Below are 13923 nucleotides of genomic sequence, written 5' to 3' on the forward strand. Positions count from 1 at the left end.
GCAAAGCATGCTGGGATCCTTCTCTCCCCCCCCCCCCCCCCCAGTTTCTCTGGTCCTGCTTACTTTAGCACAAGCCTGGGATTTGGCCAGACCTCCCCAGAACAGACCCGCCGTGGGGCGCATGCTGGTCGTTCTTGTGGTGCCGGCAGGTGCCTGTCTGACGGCCCTGGTGACGGAGTCCTGCCTCCAGCTGCCCCACCAGCCTGGCCCTGCAGAGCCACCCTGGGGTGGGAGAGGAGCTTCCTCTCCGTGTCCCGGCTGCTGATGCACAGGGCTGGTTCTGATTGGGGGGGATTATGTGATGAGCCCAGTGGGCACCACCCGTTTGCCAGGACTCCGTGCACATGCGGGGGTGTCTCTGGGCATTGTCTGGCGCTGACGATGCCCAGGCGGGGGACAGCCCCGCTGGCTCTCGGCAGGCGAGTGAAGGGGTCGGGACCGTGTTTGTGGCAGGGAAGCCTGTCGTGTCACTGCCCTGGCTGCACCCGCTCTAGCTAAGCAGAGAACTGCAGACTCCAGGCCTGTGGGGCTGGCACTGCCCCAGACAGGCCTTGGGGTTTGCAGGTGGTTGGGAGCTGACCCCTGTGGGGTGGGGGCAGGGAGAGGGGTTGGCTAGAGAGGTTCCTGGCCTGCTGGGGCTGTGGGGCTGGTTTCTGTGACATGGGCCCTTGCCTGCAGGGAGCTGGCTGAGACCTACCCCACTCGAGCGGCCGTCTGGTGGGAGCGACGCCTGCGGCCGCTCCTCAGGCCTGGGACAGGTGACCCAGAGGCGAGCGGCTCGGTCTCGCGGTGCGGGGTCTGTGCCAGCGGCCGAGGGTCTGGCGTGCCAATGGGAGGAGGGCTGGGGGCAGACGAAGGGCACGGGGGGCGAGGGCATGGCCGGTGTTAATGAGCTGACGTGTCCCCTCCTCCCCGCCGCAGGTCTCTCTGGGAGGGACGGCAGGAGACGGGATGGATGATCGGAAACCGCCCAGCCAGGCCAAAGACTGTGAGGTGCCAGGTGAGTCCGGGGCAGGGGGGTGGAGCCAGATGGGGCATTGCTGGGGGCACCCATTGCAGCTCTGCCGGAGCTGCCTGGGCTGGAGGCTACCCTGAGCCGTTGCCAAGGGCTGCAGTGTGGCATGGCACAGGGGTATGGCCCGTGTCTGGTGAGATGGGGCCACACGTCCCCATCCTCCGTCCCACAGAAACAGCCAAATTGGCCACATTTTACCTGGAGTTTTGGGGCATTGTTACATGGGAATTGCCAGCTCCTGTGTGTCCCCCGCTTACCTGAAACTCCTTCCCCTAAAGAGTGGGGTCGAGAGGTTAGAGCTGGGGGGGCTGGGAGCCAGGACTCCTGGGTTCTATCCCCAGCTGTATTGTTTGATCTTGGGCTAGTGCCTCAGTTTCCCCATCAGAGCAATGGGTCTGAAACTGGCCCAGCCCAGTAACCAGGGAGCAGCGGTGAGCCGTGGGCGAAGGGCCTGGAGGGGGCCGATGGCTGAATGATCCACGCCATGCTGGGGATGTGACTGGTGAGGCAGGTGGTTCACTAGGTGTTGCACTGTCCTGTTAGGGCCCCGTGGTGCGTCCCGGGGAGCTGCCTGGGCTAAGGTGGGGCCGACATGCAGCCGCCCGGTGCAGAGGGATCCCCCAGTGGGACGGCCTCTGCTGGGTGAGGGGGCTGCACTCGGTGCCCTGAAAGTAGAAGGGCCGTGCTGAGCCGTGGCAGGGGCTGTGCCTGTGGGGGTGTCAGGGGTGGTGGGGAGGGGGGAGATTGGTGTAACAGTGGGGGGGCACCTCTGCTGCTGGGATCCTGACGGGGCAGCTCCCCTGTTGCAGCCGACGGGGGTGCGTTTTCGGAAGAGCGGGGTGGCGCGGAAGGAGACCCCCTGAAGCCGCCGGAAGGGGCCCCCACTGCCCAGGAGCCGGAAGCCAAGGAGCCGCCCCAGGCTTGCAGGTGAGTGTTGGGGGATGGGACACCTGCGACACTGGGTGCGGGGGGAAGGGGAGCAGAGCCAGGAGTTGGGTGCTGTGATTTAGGGCAGGGAGCAGACGAGGGGAGTGGGTCCCTCCCACCTGAATGATGCCCCAGAGGGGCCCAGCCTAGAGCTCAGGCCCCCGATCCCCTGTCTTGTAGGGAAGCCAAATGGAGCTGCCCGATCGGTGCTGGGACCCAAAAGCCCAGGGGGATGCTGGGATGCCCTCTGCCCCCCAGGGACGGGAAGGAGACATGGGTGCAGGAGGACATTGGAGGGGTCGTGACTGGAGGGGGGGAGGGGAGTGTGTTTCTGGGGGCCCCCCACCCTGCCCCCACTGACTCTGCTCTCGTCTCCGCCCCCAGCGCCCTGCCCAGGCGTTGCGCCCTCTGCAACTGCGGCGAGTGGCGCCTGCATGGGCAGGGGAAGCTCCAGCGTTTCGAGCCGGCGCCCGACTGGACTGAGCGTCTCTCCGGGCTGCCGGCCGGGAGGGGCCCTGGCGAGACTCTGGCCCCTGGGGGCGACCTGTCCCTGATCGGCTTCGCGGAGGGGGTGTCGCCAGGAGAGCTCTTCGAGCCAACGGGTAAGCAGCATGGGGCGAGCGTCTTCCTTCCGCGAGGCCTGCTGGTGCCACTGCTACCCCTGCCCCCTGCTGCCCCAGCCCTAGGCTCCCCACCCCCAGCTGTACTGGTGCCCCCTGCTGCCCCTGCCACCCCAGCCCTAGCCTCTCACACCCCCTCGTTCTGCCAGTGCCCCCCGCCCAGGGACACAAGCGCCAAGGCTGCTGTGGAGCTCGGGCGTCTCCTTCCTTTTCAGGCGCTTTGTGCCCCCTCCGTGGGGTCCCGAGATGTCTCTGTGGAGGGCTCCCCACCCACTGGCAGAGTTCCGGAGAAGGATAGCGGGGGGCTCCTACCCTGACCCCGCCTCCCTTAACACCTTGCCTCCCCTCGCAGGGCACTGCTGGGCCCACCACTGGTGCGCTGCCTGGTCGGCGGGGGTGCAGCGGCAGGCCGGAGCCGGGCTGAGCAACGTGGACAAAGCTGTTTTCTCAGGGATCTCGCAGGTGAGGGGGTGGGGGCGAGCAAATGGGAAGGGGAAGGAGGGCCTGCGGGCCCCCGGCATTGGGGCAGCCGTGGGGGGGTAGGCGACCCCTTGGGCTGCGCTCATGTGGGGTGTCTGGCTAATCAGAGTGGAGCCAGTGGCCCCCCCCCCTCCCCGGGAGGGGAGACCTCTGAGGAAGGGACGGGGTGGGGGGACGGGACATTCCCCTCTGCCAGCGCTGGGGTCCCGATGCTGCCACAGGCACTGTCCCCCATAAGAGGTGTAAAAGTGAGGCCCTGCCCCTGGGGCTCTCAGCACGAACCCTGGCCTCCTGGGCAAACACCAAAGGGGTGTTTGCATTTACGTCCCTGATTTCCCACCCACAGGCTGCGCCCGGCTAAGGGCTTCTCCTTCACTTCCTGTCCTAAACTGCCAGGCTGTTAATCAGCTGCCCTGCTCCCCTCAGGGGGTGTCTGCGTATCTGTGCTGCGTGAGCGATCACTGTGCGAGCAGCTGCTATGTCCCACCCCAGAGGTGGCTGCATCTCAGCCCCAGATGAGGGATCCTTGCCTCATGTTGCTTCATAGCTGCTAAGCAGCTGCCGCACCTCACCCCAGAGGTGGCCGCATGTGGGGGCTAGTGGGCTCTTGGGGATCGCCCCGGCGGAGCCAAGCTGCGGCAGCGTCCATCCATCCGCATCTCTGACCCGGGCTGGGGTCCCTGCTGCTTTCAGAAATGTGAACACTGTCAGAGGATGGGTGCTACCATTCAGTGCCACTCGGAGGGGTGTCCGCGGCACTACCACTTCCCGTGCGCGGCGGCCAGCGGCTCCTTCCAGTCTATGAAAACCCTCTGGCTCCTGTGCCCGGAGCACGTGAGCGAGGCAGTGCAGATGGGTAGGTGCCGCCCCGTGAAGAAGGGCAGGGACCGGGGCTGCTTGGGGGCACCTCTGCCACTGGGTTGGTGGAGTTTTGGAGGGGATAATGGGAGCCTTAAGGAGCTGGGGGAGTGGGGTCTAGTGGTTAGAGCAGGGGGGGCTGGGAGCCAGGACTCCTGGGTTCTATCCCAGCTCTGGGAGGGGAGTGGGGTCTAGTGGTTAGAGCAGGGGGGGCTGGGAGCCAGGACTCCTGGGTTCTATCCCAGCTCTGGGAGGGGAGTGGGGGCGAGTGGTAAGAGCAGGGGGCTGGGAGCCAGGACTCCTGGGTTCTATCCCAGCTCTGGGAGGGGAGTGGGGGCGAGTGGTAAGAGCAGGGGGCTGGGAGCCAGGACTCAGATAGGGGAATTGGGTCTAGTGGTTAGAGTGGGTGGGAAGGGGCTGGGAGCCAGGTCTCCTGGGTTCTCTTCCTGGATCTATCACGGCTGTGATGGATGTCGGTGAGGTGCTGTGAGATCCTTGAGGGGGAGGGTGTGTTGCGGGGGGGCTGAGGATGCTGCTAGCCAGGGGGAAGCCGTAGGGGATGGGCAGGATCTATGGCACAGGGCTTTGAGGGGAGAGGGAGAGGCTGGGCATCCCGGGCAGTGCGGGTGCAGGAGGGTTTGTTTCCCTGACTCCCTGCCTCCCACGCCCAGAGGACTCGCGATGCATGGTTTGCGACGGGCCGGGGGACCTGCGCGACCTGCTCTTCTGCACCAGCTGCGGGCTGCACTACCACGGCACCTGCCTGGACGTCCCCGTCACGCCGCGCAAGCGCTCTGGCTGGCAGTGTCCCGAGTGCAAAGTCTGCCAAACATGCAGGTAGGTGGCAAAACCCCGGGCACGGGCCCTGTGTGACCCGCACCAGCCTTCCTGGTCTGGGGAGGGGGGGCTGGGAGCCAGGACTCCTGGGTTCTATCCCCAGCTCTTTGAGAGGAGTGGGGTGTAGTGAGTTACAGCAAGGACAGGGCCTGGGAGCCAGGACTCCTGGGTTCTATGCCCAGCTCGGGGAGGGGAGTCTAGTGGGTTAGAGGCGGGGGGCTGGGAGTCCGGACTCCTGGGTTATATCCTCAGCGTTGCTCTCTCCAGAGAGCTGTGGGGAGGCCGGGGCGGCGCTCAGTCTGTGAGGGGCCCGGGGCTTGTCTGACAGCAGCGTCTTCCCTGCAGACAGCCCGGCGCGGACTCCATGATGCTGGTGTGCGAGGCCTGTGACAAGGGCTACCACACGTTCTGCTTGAAGCCGGCCATCGAGAGCCTTCCCACGGACTCCTGGAAGTGCAAGGTGGGCTCCATACCTGCATCGCCTGCAGGGGGCGCCCCGGGGAGGCCGGGCCCGGCCGACTGCCAGGGTGGCATCTGCTCCGGGGCCCGGGCAGCTCGTCCCACGGAGCCGGCCCTGCTTTGCTTCACCTGATGCCAGCGCCCCCGGGGGAGGGACCAGGACCCCCAGGCCCACCTCCCCCATAATCCAAGGGGAGGAAATCCCTGCACAGCACCCACCCTGAGCCAGCCAGTCCCCCACTCCTGCCCTGGGGCCTGGTCAGAGCTGGTGCCACCCAGAGGGGAAATGCCCCATTCCCCACCCCACTGAGCCAGCCAGTCCTTGACCCCTGCCTTGGGGTCAGATCAGATCCACTGCCCCCTAGAGGGGGAAGGCCCCATGTCCCATTCTCTGCCCCCCTGACTGTCTGTCTCCCTGCAGAACTGCCGGGTGTGCTCTGACTGTGGGTCACGGCCGGCGGCGCTCGACCCCGGGTGCCACTGGTATGAGAACTACTCGGTGTGTGAAGGGTGTCAGCGGCACCGGAACGCAGCGGGAGGCACCGATGCCGCGCGGCGCTGCCAGAAGTGAGTTGCAAAGGGGGTCCCCTTGGAACTGCATGGGGGTCCTGCAGGGGGGCAGGAGGGTCTGGGCCTGGCTGTGCTGGATAGCCCCCCCCACCCCCCCGTTATAAGCTGCTGAGCCCAGTGCAGCAGGTGCCAGGGGAGGGGCCGTGGGCACCACCGGGTGGGTGTTTTTGGGTCTAGGGTGTGTTCTAGCTGCAGCCCCACTGTGGGGGCCTGGGGAGGGGGGAGGATCCCTCCTCCCCAGCCTCCCAGTCCTCACAGCATCTCTGGCCGGCCGGATGGGTCAGGGGCTCTCAGACACTCCTCATGTGGCTCATCCCCCCAGGCCCTTGCCCCCGGATGGCAGCGACGTGGCAGGGGGTTCCACCTGCCTGGCGTGTCAAGGGCAGCAGAAGCACCCGCAGCCGGACGGGGCCGTGCCCCAGGAAGAGATGCCCTCGGGGTGTGAAGCCAAACCACTAGGTGAGCGCATGCCCCACCCCACGCTGGCCCCACAGCACTGGGGGGGCCCTGACCCCAGCGTGGGCCTGTCAGACTTATCCCTTGGTGCCACGAGTTTCCATCAGCCTCTTCACCACAGCCAGGAGGAAGGGCCCTGGCGTCTATTCCCAGCTCCAGCACTGACCTGCTGCGGGACCTTGGGCCAGTCCCTCCCCCCGTGCCTCAGTTTCTCCCCTTCTTTAAGCCAGCGGTCGTATTTGCTTCTGTCTGGGTGGCCCTGCAGAGAGGCTGGAGCTTGGGAGAGCCCAGGGAACGTGGGCAAGTGGGGTGTTTGCGTGTCCCCCAGGCTGCGCCCCCATCCCCGAGGGAGGGGGTGGGAGCCCAGGCAGAGCCCAGTGGCCCTGCGCTGCCTGCCAGGAGGCACTAGGTGGCGCTGCTTGGCCTGCGGGTGCTGGGCGCTGCAGTTGGGCCTGCTGATCCAGGGGAGTGGGCGAGGCAGGGGTCTCTCCCTCCTGCCCTCCCACAACCAGCTGTCCTGTCCCCCAGGTCCCGCTCCAGAGGCGGAGGAGCCGGAGGAGGCGCCAGGCCCGGCAGCACCTGCCAAGGACGAGGCGACAGAGCCAACACCCCCCGAGACGGCCCCTGAACCACCAGCCCCGCCCCCAGCCCCCCCAGGTGAGGGGGTGCCCCATGAACACCCCTGGGGGTGGGTCTGCGAGGTCTGCCATTATCTGGGGGGAGGGGGCAGTGGGCCAAGGCTCCCCCAGAGCATTCTGGGAGTTGGGCCCTCTGCTTGGGAGGCTCCGAGCCGACCAATGAAGTAGGGCGCTATTGATCCTCTGGGGGCTGGGGGTTCTGCACCCCCACGAGAGTGACCGTCGCCCTTGATTCTCTCCCCAGACCCCCCCGTTGCCACGTCGCCCGCCCGCCCCGAGGAGCGGCCACCGGATGCCAAAGAGGAACTGGCCCCCGAGCAGCCAGCGGGACCCCCTGCCATCACCGCGGCCCTGCTGGAGCCTGCGGGCAGCCCCCAGCCCCCCATGGAGAAGGCGCCTGCTGCCGCCTCCCCCCCCCGGACAGAGACGCTCCCCGCGGCCCCCCTGCCAGGCTCCCCTGCTCCCCAGCTGGGCCCCCCGCAGCCCAGGGAAGCGATGGAGTGTGGGGAGGAGGAGGGGATGGACACGGCAGGGGGCGAGGCGGGGTCCCTGGCCAGCCCTGCGGAGGATGGCGCCCAGCCCACCCCAGCTGTGGCCCTGGGGCCGTTCCCAGGCTTGGCGGGGGAGGAAGAGGAGGAGGCAGCTGCTGGGCTGGAGCAGGCAGGGCCCGGGGGGAGGGGCTCTCCCCAACTGAGTGAGGACGGGCTGGAGGAGAGCCGGGGCCGGGGGGACCCTGAGTCCAGCCAGACCCCGGTCAGCTTCACCAGCGAGCCTAAGGGGTCCCCCATGCTGCTGGAGCCCGAGGAGCTGGGCCCAGCCACCCCGATGGAGGTGTATGGGACGGGCGGGAAGCTGCTGGAGCGTGGGGAGGAAGTGGGCCCCGAGCCCCCCATCCTGCGGCCCCGTCCCACCCTCATCAAGTCAGACATCGTCAACGAGATCTCCAACCTGAGCCAGGGCGACACCAGGAGCAGCTTCCCCGGCTCGGAGCCCCTGCTGGGCTCTCCGGACCCCGAGGGCGGGGGCTCGCTCTCCATGGAGCTGGGCATGACCTCCACCGACAGCCTGCAGAAGGACGACGCCGGCTCCCTGCCCCACTGCACCGACTCGCTGGCCGAGACGGACGACTCGCTGCTCTTCGAGCCAGGCGCTGGGGCCAAGGGCGAGGGGGAGAAGGGGCGTCGGCGCAGCTCGCCGGGGCGCTCCCGTGTCAAGCAGGTAAGGGGGGACCGGGGCACGGGCAGGCAAGGGGGGGCATGGGTACAGGGAGTGGCGGGGGCACCAGGATGGGGGGCTCTCTCGCTGTCCCTGCTGGGCTCGGGCCTGGCTCTGGGCACCCCTTCACCACATGCTGTGCGCCCCCCCCACCAAGCTGAGTCAGGCTGGCCCCTGCACCCCCCCCAGCTGTCAGTGCCACCCCCTGCTGGCCGTTTTGCTGAGGTGCCGGGTGGGGACAAGGGGGAAGAGAGGTAGCCCCTATGGGTCCCGCCCCGCCCACGAGTCCCGGGGGCTGTGCCATCTCCTGGTGCCCCCTGGAGTGGGCAGGGGGCCGTGCCGGCTGGAGCAGGTCCCCTGGCTCTGGGAAGCCTGGGTGTTGCTGTAACCCCCCCCCTCCCCTCGGCCCTAGGGTCGCAGCAGCAGCTTCCCGGGGAGGAGGCGCCCCCGAGGCGGGACCCAGGGGGGCCGGGGCCGGGGCCGAGCTCGGCTGAAGTCGACCACCTCGTCCATTGAGACCCTCGCGGTAAGGCTGGGCTGGGGGGGGTTCTGCATCCCTGCGTTGCCCCCCCCCCCCGGCCCTTGGAAGCGGCTGCTGTGGGTCCCCTTGCTCCCCAGGGTGGGATCTGTGGGGGGCCCAGGCCACTGCCGGTATCTGGAGCATTGGGGTTGGTGAGTGACCCCTAGGAGCCTTGTACTGATGGGCTCTGACCCCCCAACCCCCAGTGGCTCAAACCAGAATTGGTAGCGTCTCTCCATTGGGCAGTCGGCAGGATTGGTGGGTATGGGGGGGCCCTCTCTCCTCTAGGGGGTGCCGGCTCAGATCCCAGGCCGGGAAGACTGGCTGGCTTGGGGGGGACATGCCTCCAGGGGGCTCTGGGTTTGATGAGCTCTAGGGTGGGTGGGGGGACTGGCTGGGGAGAGAGGGAGGACAGGGCCTTTCCCCTCGTGGGCTGGGGGGTGCTGCAGCACATCCTTCTCCCCCAGTGTCTAAGCCAGGCCCCTCCCCAGCCTTGCAGGGGAACCTGGTGCTTCCATCTCTGGCTCAGCCGGCCGGATTGGCACTGAGCATTGCCCTGGGGTGCCCGGCTCAGTGTGGGGGTCCGTGCCTGCTCCGTCGGTGACGTGTTCGCCCTGTCTCGCCCGCTCCCCCAGCTAGCGGATATCGACAGCTCCCCCAGCAAGGAGGATGACGAAGAGGAGGATGACACCATGCAGAACACCGTGGTGCTTTTCTCCAACACGGACAAGTTCGTCCTCATGCAGGTGGGGGAGCAGATGGGCCTCACGGGGAAGGAGTGGGGTTCTGGGGAGCAGAGGAGCCGGGTTCCGGGCTCGGCCCGGGGGGGAAGGAGGGGAGGAGCCGGGTTCCGGGCTCGGTCCGGGGGGAGGGGAGGAGGGGAAGAGCCGGGTTCCAGGCTCGGCCGGGGGACTCTGTGTCTCTGCCCAGCCCCCCCGACGTCTGTCTCTCCCCGGCAGGACATGTGCGTGGTGTGCGGCAGCTTCGGGCGCGGGGCGGAGGGGCACCTGCTGGCCTGTTCCCAGTGCTCGCAGTGCTACCACCCCTACTGCGTCAACAGCAAGGTAAGGCGGAGTGGGAGACGCTGGATTCCCCCAAGCCGCAGTCTGGGCCCCCTGCCCTGGTGCACCTTTGGGAGCAGCTCTCCCCCTGCACCCGGGTTCTCCCATCAGCTGCCATTTCACATGGGTCCCAGTGCTGCTGGGCCCCTTCCAGCGTGGGGCTGGGGTCCCTAGGGCAGGTCCCGCAGGCTGCATGCCTGGGCCTTGGACACGCCTTCCTCTCTGCCCCAGCAGAAGTGCTCTGAGCTGGGTCTGGTGTCCTGGGCAGGGGTGTGACCTCTGTGCCCATTGATCCTCCCCCTCCCCCTCCCCGTGCCAGCCCTGCGGGGGGCGGGGCTTCCCTGCCTGCCCCCTCACCATGCCAGCCCCGCTGTGCTCCCCAGATCACCAAGGTGATGCTGCTGAAGGGCTGGCGCTGCGTGGAGTGCATCGTCTGTGAGGTGTGCGGAAAGGCCTCGGACCCCTCGCGCCTGCTGCTTTGTGACGACTGCGACATCAGCTACCACACCTACTGCCTGGACCCGCCGCTGCACACCGTGCCCAAGGGCGGCTGGAAGTGCAAGTGGTGAGTGCCGGAGCCGGGGCCCTGACCCAGCTGAGCGAGGGGGGGGGAGCCTGCTGGGCAGCAGCGATGTCGTGGGGCTTGCCAAGGGCGGGGGGAGCCTCTTCTGACCCCCGACTTGATCCATCTCTCTCTCTGCGTGCAATGGGGCCTGGGGTGGGCGTGCAGTGTGGCATGAGATGGGCAGTGGATGGGGGGCTCTCGGGGGGGGGGGGGGAGGGGCAGGCCGGCGGGGGTGCAGTGTGGAATGAGATGGGCAGTAGATGGGGGGGCTCTCGGGGCGGGGGGGCAGGCAGGGCGGGGGTGCAGTGTGGAATGAGATGGGCAGTGCATGGGGGGCTCTCAGGGTGGGTGGGCAGGCCGGCGGGGGTGCAGTGCGGCATGAGATGGGCAGTGGATGGGGGACTCTCGGGGGGGGGGGCAGGCTGGCGGGGGGGCAGTGCGTGGGGGGCTGTCGGAGGCATGGGCCAGGGGGCATGGAGGGGATGAAGTGGTGCTGCTGCTGACCTGTCTCTCTGGTAGGTGCGTGTGCTGCGTGCAGTGTGGGGCGGGCTCCCCTGGATTCCACTGTGAGTGGCAGAACAACTACACGCACTGCGCCCCCTGCGCCAGCCTTGTCACCTGCCCCGTCTGCCGGGTGAAGTACGTGGAGGACGACCTGCTCATCCAGTGCAGGCACTGCGACCGGTGAGGCCCAGCCCCCTTTCTGCCTGGGGGAGGGGTGTGTGTGTGTGTGGGAGGGAGCTAGCCATGGGGCTGCACACGGCTGCCATGGCATCTCCCAGGGGGTCTGGCACCCCAGCTGGTGTTTGCCCCCCGGAGCCCGCGCCAAGCCCCCTTACTTCATGCAGCCTGGGCCTAAACACTGGCTGGTCCCTGGATCTGGGAGCAGCCTCTGGGAATTCTGGGACAGCTCCCAGTGAAATATGCAAATGAACAACACAGCCCTCCTAATCCCTGCTCCTTGGGCTGTTGGGTTCGATCTAATCCGCACTGGCACACATCTTCACTGCTCCATAGGCCACCCGTGGCACCATTAGGTTTCAGAGTCAACAGCCTTTGTAAGGAGTCAGGTCAGTTCATGCCTCCAGGAGCTATTGTTTCAGGCTCTCTGCAGACTCTTGGGTGGGTCATTTGGTTTTGTTTTTTGGAAAGGTCTCTGGAAATGTTAGGGTCAGAAAGGTGTGTAAGATCCGGAGCAGGGTTCTGCCTCGGGGGGACACATGGGGCTGTGCTTGGGGCCCTGACCCTGCTGTAGGGGGGTCCAGCCGAGACACCAGAGTTGCTAGTCCCTGAAGAGCTCCCTGTTTGGGGCTGGGCCCCCCCGACCGACAGAGTGACGTCCCAAGCACAGGGCTCTGGGAGGGTTCCCTGGGGCGCTCGGGGTTAATGTGGGGGTGCCTCCGGGAGCAGCAGAGCTCTGACGCCCTGGCCCAGCCCAGTGGATCCTACTTCCTGCATCGAAGGGAATTCCTGAGCCAAGCGCCTGTCCCCACGGGGAGGGGTCCGGGCCCCGTCCCTTACCCATCCCTGTCCCCCCAGGTGGCTCCATGCTGTGTGCAACAATCTCTTCACGGAGGAGGAGGTGGAACAGGCGGCAGACGAGGGCTTCGACTGCAGCTCCTGCCAGCCCTACGTGGTCAAGCCAGTCGGTAGGTCCCTGCGCCGGGAGGCAGGTGCTTGGGGTGGCGGGGGGGTGGGGGGGGCTGAGGGACTGGGTGGGGGTGGGGGCCTGGGGGCCTGGGCTGGGGGAGTGGGCCAGGGAGCCATGGGGACTCACCGCTGTGTGTTTCCCTCCCCAGTTCCAGTCGCCCCCCCAGAGATTATCCCAGTGAAGATCAAGGAGCCGGGTAAGCATGTGGGGAAGGGGACCCGCTCTCCACCCCGTGTGACCGAGCTGCACTCGCTGCCCCACTGGGGGGTTCCAGCACGTGCCCCATGCCCTGTCCCCTCGAAGGGCCCCTGGCTGAACCGGGCCCTCAGCCTGGGGGGCACAGGAGGGTCTGTCCCTCTCCCAGCTGGAAGGAAGAAGCTCCCATGGGAGGGCTGAGCCCTGCCGGGGCTGCGTCACCTTCTTCCCAGGGAGGGGTGTGCTGCAGAGGCCAGGACTCCTGGGTTCTGTTCCCGGCTCAGGGAGAAGAGTGGGGGTCTAGCAGTTAGGGCTGGGAGCCAGGACTCCTGGGTTCTGTTCCGGGCTCAGGGCGAAGAGTGGGGTCTAGCGGTTAGGGCTGGAGCCAGGCCTCCTGGGTTCCGTTCCCGGCTCGTGGGAGTGTTTTGGAATCCAGTAGATGGAGCAGGGGGACAAGGAGTCTCTTGCCTTGAAGAGCTCACAGTCTGAACGGGCGAGACGAAGGGCACAGAGAGGCACAGGGACTGGCCTGAGGTCTCCCAGTGGGTCAGTGCAGAGCCGGGAATAGAACCCAGGCGTCCTGACCCCTGGTCCAGCACCTCGGTGACTAGGCCAGCCTGGAGAGAGTGCGCTCCTAACTCTGTCGTCTGGCCCTGCCTCCTTCCCCCCGCAGAGCCCCAGTATTTCCGCTTCGAAGGCGTCTGGCTGACGGAGACGGGCATGGCCGTGCTGCGCAACCTGTCCATGTCCCCCCTGCACAAGCGCAGGCAGCGCAAGACCCGGCTGGGCACCCTGAATGGGGAGGGGGGCCTGGAGGGGGGCGACCCCCTGGGCACGGACGAGAAGAAGGACGGGGATCTGGACGGGGACGACCTGCTGAAGGGTGAAGGTGCGCTCCCCTCACGTGGCCCCCGCTCCCCACCGCCGGCTGGCGCGGTACGCGGGTGTGCTGGTGCCTGCTGCTTGGGCTGCTCCCTGACTCTGCTCGGAGAGGGGCCAGGATGCCTGGGTTCGTTGCCAGGCCTGGTCAGCACCCAGGAACCCACCGAACCGAGAGCTCCTCCAGTGCCTGGGACGGCAGGTCTCTGCTCAGTGGCTGAGGGCGTTGGCGCTGTGATGGGTGGGCCCTACGCTGTGTCCAGAGGAGGTGGCTGCAGCTGGGAGCCTCTAGCGCTGGGGGGCATGTGCGCGGGGGGGGTGCGTGGGGTGGGTTGGGGGGAAGCTGTTGCTGGGCCCAGCTGGGTGGTTGCTGGCTTTCAGGGGCCCACGGCTGGTGGGGGGAAGGATGCACCAGAGAGAGGGGTACCCGGGGGGCCCCTCTGTCACTGATGGGCTGAACCGGCTCCTCCAGAGGCAATGTCATGGGGAGAAGGGGCACAGCTTGGCTAGCGATGTGTGGGGCCGGGTGTAGGTTTGGGAGGGGGTGGGAGGTTCAGGGGGTCTGGATCGTCAGTTGACTTTCCCTCCGCCGCTGGGGGGCATGGGGGAGTCCTGCTCTAACGTCTCGTCCCCTCCCCTCCCGTGCGCAGTGGGCGTGGAGCACATGGAGTGTGAGATCAAGCTGGAAGCTGCCGCCAGCCCCGACCGGGACGGAGGGGCTGACGTGGACTCGGGGAAGGGGCTGGAGGATTCGGAGGAGTGCAAGAAGAGGAAGCGGAAGCCCTACCGCCCCGGTGAGTGCTCCTGCGCTGATCCATGACGGGGGACGGCTAATCGGCTGGGCTCTTCCGAGCCTCGTCCGTGGTGGCTGACGGAGCCGTCCCGCCGGACCTAGCCCGTCAGAGCGGGAGCCGGAGGGTGCCCTGGCCTCTGTGGAGTGAAGCCACCCCGGCCAAGCAGGGCTGAGGACTCCCCCT

At 67.4% G+C, this 13923-nt stretch overlaps 2 protein-coding genes across 2 annotated transcripts in view; both read left to right on the forward strand.

Moving 5' to 3' along the window:
• Nucleotides 1-951: 951 nt before the first annotated feature.
• LOC135891643 (histone-lysine N-methyltransferase 2D-like) lies at nucleotides 952-7039 on the forward strand. Its single transcript, XM_065419253.1, has 11 exons — nucleotides 952-1000; nucleotides 1825-1942; nucleotides 2327-2544; nucleotides 2915-3024; nucleotides 3736-3898; nucleotides 4572-4737; nucleotides 5083-5197; nucleotides 5618-5763; nucleotides 6089-6225; nucleotides 6751-6879; nucleotides 7005-7039. The coding sequence occupies exons 1-11, from the start codon at nucleotides 952-954 to the stop codon at nucleotides 7037-7039; spliced, it is 1386 nt and encodes a 461-aa protein (XP_065275325.1).
• A 205-nt stretch (nucleotides 7040-7244) lies between these two features.
• Nucleotides 7245-13923, forward strand: part of LOC135891664 (histone-lysine N-methyltransferase 2D-like) — a 31979-nt gene continuing 25300 nt past the window's right edge. Inside the window, exons 1-10 of the mRNA XM_065419279.1 lie at nucleotides 7245-8078; nucleotides 8488-8601; nucleotides 9231-9341; nucleotides 9555-9659; nucleotides 10040-10221; nucleotides 10741-10905; nucleotides 11761-11870; nucleotides 12021-12068; nucleotides 12741-12956; nucleotides 13597-13740. Of these exons, the coding sequence (XP_065275351.1) occupies nucleotides 7245-8078; nucleotides 8488-8601; nucleotides 9231-9341; nucleotides 9555-9659; nucleotides 10040-10221; nucleotides 10741-10905; nucleotides 11761-11870; nucleotides 12021-12068; nucleotides 12741-12956; nucleotides 13597-13740 (2029 nt within the window). The remainder of the gene's footprint in view (nucleotides 8079-8487; nucleotides 8602-9230; nucleotides 9342-9554; nucleotides 9660-10039; nucleotides 10222-10740; nucleotides 10906-11760; nucleotides 11871-12020; nucleotides 12069-12740; nucleotides 12957-13596; nucleotides 13741-13923) is intronic.

This window comes from Emys orbicularis, chromosome 19, assembly GCF_028017835.1.
Source record: "Emys orbicularis isolate rEmyOrb1 chromosome 19, rEmyOrb1.hap1, whole genome shotgun sequence".
In the NCBI taxonomy this organism is placed as follows: Eukaryota; Metazoa; Chordata; order Testudines; family Emydidae; genus Emys; species Emys orbicularis.